Source organism: Silene latifolia, chromosome Y, assembly GCF_048544455.1.
Source record: "Silene latifolia isolate original U9 population chromosome Y, ASM4854445v1, whole genome shotgun sequence".
Classification (NCBI taxonomy): domain Eukaryota; kingdom Viridiplantae; phylum Streptophyta; class Magnoliopsida; order Caryophyllales; family Caryophyllaceae; genus Silene; species Silene latifolia.
The window spans coordinates 37744042-37749182 of record NC_133538.1 but is presented as its reverse complement, the minus strand read 5'-3'; the positions used below and the strand labels follow the sequence as shown (position 1 = coordinate 37749182).

General features: G+C 39.4%; 1 protein-coding gene across 1 annotated transcript; it reads right to left on the bottom strand.

The window, feature by feature from the left end:
- Positions 1–1307: 1307 nt before the first annotated feature.
- On the bottom strand, positions 1308–4937 carry LOC141627867 (uncharacterized). The gene is made up of 6 exons (XM_074441072.1): positions 4910–4937; positions 3964–4488; positions 3083–3864; positions 1846–3032; positions 1617–1689; positions 1308–1496 (listed from the first exon to the last, which is right to left on the bottom strand). The coding sequence occupies exons 1-6, from the start codon at positions 4935–4937 to the stop codon at positions 1308–1310; spliced, it is 2784 nt and encodes a 927-aa protein (XP_074297173.1).
- Between the last annotated feature and the right edge of the window lie 204 nt (positions 4938–5141).

Genomic DNA, 5141 nt, shown 5'->3' with positions numbered 1-5141 from the left:
ACGAAGTGCCACGAAAAAAAATTCACCGGTTTCGAAAACCGTTGAAAACATGCTATTTTAAAGGCTATATAAATTGTTTAATGAGACGGTCTCATATCATAAAACCGGCCTATTATGTAAAAGCCCAAAACCTAAGAGAGAGTAATTGGTAACGGTTATACTACAATATGCATTCCACATTTATTTCCACCACACTAACCCTCTGACTACCTCCTCTAAGTCGACTTAGACTCGCCCCTAAGCCCGCCGCCTACAAACGAAGACCTCAACTGCAGCCCTAGACATCGACTACACACCTCAAGCAACTCCACGCAAATATTCAACCCGAGGCCATTTATTTGTTGTTTGAAACATTCACATATCAAACTAAATTTGATAGTCATTAATCTAAAACCATACTATATGACAAAAAACAAATTAAGCATGTAATACTCCTTTTGTATTGAAAGGAACTTATACAAAAGATTGAGTTTTGGAAGTTAGAACGTTTAGTTAATTTGAATCCCATAATTATCAACTTAAAACTCAAAGTTTTCAATATAAAAACATGGGTATTTAAGTTGAAAACAATTAATCAACGCTTAGAGGTAAGTTTTCAATATAAAAACACGAGTATTTAAGTTAAAACAATTAATCAAAGAGAAGTATGGAATTTCTATTCAAGTTAAAACAATTAATCAAAAGTTTGGAAATTCAATTATGAAATCTGAAACTTTCAAGATCAAATCCAAACCTAAATAATCGGATAATCAACATTCTTCGTCTGTATATGCGGAGTATAATTATTTGTGGAATAAGAAAGAGGACGGAAGAATGCAAATGAGAACGACAATCGCAACTTGGCGAGGGTGTGGACTGAAAAGGCGATGGAAAGAGATGAAGGCTTTTGATTATATTTTTGATTTTTATTGGGCTACTTGTGTTATTGGGCCCGTCCTATGGTATAGGACGGTCCTATAGGAGAGTTGCCGTATCCATAGTTTTCTGATAACTGGGCCGATTCCCACCGAAATGACTTCCATACCATATAAGGTCTCTTTTTTTTTTTCTTTCTTTTTTTTTTTTTTTTTTACAGCAATACATAGCATAACTTGCAATATAGCTTTCTGGGCAAGATTATGAGCTATCATATTCACTCCCCTAGGACAATAACTAAGAGAACAACAGTGGAAACGGGACGCAGTAGACTCAAGATCCTGGATAATGCAGCTAATAGACGCAATCGCCTTCTCCACTTCGGCAACCTGCATAACTAAAATAAGACAATCGGTAACTAGTCTAATATGGAGATAGCCTTCATCCAAGGCCTATTTTAGCGCCATGATAGCAGCATGTCCTTCGGCATGCCCCGCAGAAGAAGCAAACGTGCGAGCATGAGCAGTAGTCCTTAAGGTTCCATTACCATCCAACAAGCACCACCCCATGCCAGAACTTTTATCCTCTCTCCAGCAAAGATCACACTGACGGTCTGCAAACATTCCCACAATCAGGCCCACCTATAATCCAAAAAGGAAAGGAATTTCTAATCCTCTTTGCTAAAACAAAATCAGGAGAGATATCCACGAGAGACGCTTGAAAAAGGCAAGCGCTCTTGCTACACACAACCTCATTCATACACTGAATATCAGCAGAATAGTAGTGAGAGCACTCATAGGCCAAGGGCAGCGATTCTGGAAGATCATCTCATTCCTGCAACACCAAATTCTCGAGAGAGTAGCAAGAAAGGGAAAAAGGAGGGAGTTAGGATCAGGCCCTTTTAAAAAGTAATTAACCTAGTTTATGACCCAATCCCTAACATCAATATCCACCCCATAAGTGAGTCTTAGTCCTAAAGGGCAGCCAAACCAGAGAGCCTTTGCAAAACTACAATCTCTGAAGAGATGAGAGATAGATTCCACACAGGGGGAAGAGCCTTCACAAAGAGAACATGTAGAGCGCCAATGCATATTTCGTTTAAGAAATTCAGAGCCAACGGGAAGCGCATTTGCCATAAATTTCCATAAAAACACCCTCAGTTTGATAGAAATAGGCAATTTCCAAAGCTTTGATTTGCAGAAGGCGACAATAGTTGCAGACATTCTAGAGCGATCAGCAGCCGAGTTAGAACCAATAGATAAGCCCTCAACAGCAGCATAATACCCAGACTTGACAGTGAAATCGCCATGTTTGGACAATTTCCAGTAGAATGAGTCATCAGAAGGTTGACAGGGGATGTAAGTTGCAAGGATTTTCTTTTTAACTCCCTCACCTGGGTCGAAACCAAAAGAGGAGAAATCCGATCTCCTATGATTATCATGAAGATCACCAACCAGGAACGTAGCATTAGTAGGAGCATCAATAAAATCCCCACAGAGATCACGAAGACTGTAGCCCTCGATCCATCTACTCGTCCAGGCATTAAGACGAGAGGACGAGCCAATCGTCCAAGCAATATTGTTGTAAATAAGATCAGAGCCCCAGATTACACTTTTTAGAGCCCATGACGACGCTTGGGGAGCCTTCCATCCGTTCTGAAAAAGAGGATCATTTTGCATACCAAGCTTGGGACCAATAACTTTGCTAATAAGGCTTCCTGGAACACTTAAAATTCTCCAAGCAGACTTGGCAAGAAGGGCTTGGTTAAAACAACCAATATTGCGAAGACCAAGACCCCCTTCTCCCACCGGCCTACTAAGGAAGTCTTTACTACACCAATGAATCGACTTATTAATTCTAGTTCCATTCCACCAAAAATGCACCATCAGAGACTGAAGCTTTGACGTTACACTTACCGGTATGCGAAATACCAATAGATAGAAAAGAGAGAGTGAAGAAAGAACAGAACGAATAAGGGTCAATTTACCAGCAGAAGAAAGAAGAATGTTATTCCAGGAGGAAAGCTTGCGCTTGGTTTTTTCAACAAGAAAATTAAATAGGTCCCTTTTAGAAGACCCAATGCTCGTTGGTAGGCCAAGATAGTTGCCAAGGTCATGCTTAGGTACAAATTTGTACTCAGCCAACACTTCTTGACCGTCATAAGTGAGCAATTCGGGCTGAAAAGAATAGAGTACTTATCTTTATTAATGCATTGCCCAGAGGCAACACAATATTCATCGATAATGTTCATAAGAAAGTCCAAGTCCCCATAATCACCGCGAATAAAGAAGAGAGAATCATCCGCAAATAATAAATGGGATATCTCCGGTCCATTCTTGCAAATTTTGATACCCTTAATGAAGGTGCCATCCTGAGCGTATAGAATCATTTGAGAAAGAACTTCTGTGCAAAGCGCGAAAATATACGGAGATAAAGGATCACCTTGCCTAATCCCACAGCGAGGTTCAAATTTTTCCATAGGTGCACCATTAATCAGAATATCATAGGTAACATTTTCAATAGTACTCATAATAAGGTGAACCATAGAGCCCGGCAAGTTTAAGCTGGAGAGCACCCCTCTAATGAAGTTCCAGTTAAGTCTATCATAAGCTTTACTCATATCAGCCTTAACCGCCATCAAACCCTCCTTACCATAATTCATATGATTGATAACATGAAGAATTTCTTGGGCAATGACAATATTATCCGCAATACTTCTATTTGGGACGAAAGCACTTTGGAATGGACCAACTAGATCGTCCATAATCCCTTTTAATCTATTCGCAATGCATTTTGTAACAACCTTCATGATAACATTGCATAGACTAATCGGCCGAAAATCCCCAACTCTCTCCGTACAATCATTTTTAGGAATGAGAACAATAAAGGTTTTGTTAAAATCTTTAATCACATTACCCGAGTTGAGAATATTGAGAACACCAATAATCACATCCTTCTTAACAATAGCCCAATACCTCTGGTAAAAAGCCGCCGGTATACCGTCGGGACCTGGTGATTTTAGGGGACCCAATTGGAAAACAGCCTGTCGTACTTCATTTCTCGAATAGAAACGACCCAACTTGGCCCTTTCCTAAAACCCTACTTTACGCTTGAGATTATCAAAAAGATAACCATAATTACACATGTAATTGTCAAACCACTCAGGCTGAGCATCAGATTTAAAAATAGTGGAAAAGTGTTTAAGAAACAAGCCACCAATCTCCTTCATATCAAAAGTCCATTCAAGAGACTTCTTCTTAATACCCAAGATAGTATTAGCACCAGACCGTCCTTTAACCCAATTGAAAAAGTATTTAGTGCACGTGTCTCCCACACAATTCAATTTCAGTTTTGCACGTTGTCGCCAATAAGTGCCAACAGCAGTAGCAAATTCCATAAGTTTTTTGTGACATAAAATATAATTATCAGTGACACCACCATTCTCAATATCAATGAAATAGGACTCAAGTTCGTGGTCAAATGCACTCCACTTTAATCCCCACTCGTCTTTTTTGTTACAAGCCCAAACTCTGAAGGCATTATTGGTACGACGTAATTTGGCCAAAAGAACCTGAGAATCATCACCCCTATCATTTTTTTCCCAGCTTTCCTTAAAAAGACCATATAAGGTCTCTAGGGTAATAGAAGGGCATATATGGTTTCAAAAACAGAGACCTTCTAAGCACCTTTTGAGTCGTGTTAGATAAAAGCTAAACAAGTTGTTACACTTCGTAGTCATTTATGCGAGTTATGAACTCCCGATAGTCGTTTTTACTTTCACAAATTCTCATTATAGACGGACATTATCCGTCTATACGTATAGACGGATACCATTTCCCCTCACAAAATATCCATTTGTCATAAAGTGGGAAGCACATGGGGGTGCCCCACCTTGTCCCCCCTACCCATTTTATTAGAGGTCTTTACCCGTCTGTTCGCCTCACCCGTCTGTTCGCCTCACCCGTCTATACCAAGACCTATTGTTTTACTTTTTAGGTATATTGACCTTGCTAAGAAGGTTTCGGCAAAAATATCTCATCGTTTTTGAAAGAACCTCGAAAACTGCCAATTTTAAAGGCCATTATTCACAGTTTTCAGGCCGATTGGGCGTCGGAATAAAATGTCACGAAATTCGCATGACAATCACTATAGTCTATACCATACAAAAGTGTTTCAGGTTAGCAAAATGGGAGTAATGGTTAGAAATCACAAATAGGATTATACATCCAGTTGTACCATAAGCATGGTACAACCAAGTATAAGAATTCGAGCTTACGTGTATTTTT

Excerpts from the sequence above, each read along its gene's own strand:
- LOC141627867 (XM_074441072.1), bottom strand. The coding sequence starts at position 4,937 with ATGGCCTTTAAAATTGGCAGTTTTCGAG. Across the intron at positions 3,865-3,963 it reads TCTTTTTGATAATCTCAAGC|GTCCCGACGGTATACCGGCG; the intron begins GTAAAGTAGGGT and ends TAAAATCACCAG. Across the intron at positions 1,497-1,616 it reads CTATTCTGCTGATATTCAGT|GTGGGCCTGATTGTGGGAAT; the intron begins GTATGAATGAGG and ends TTTGGATTATAG.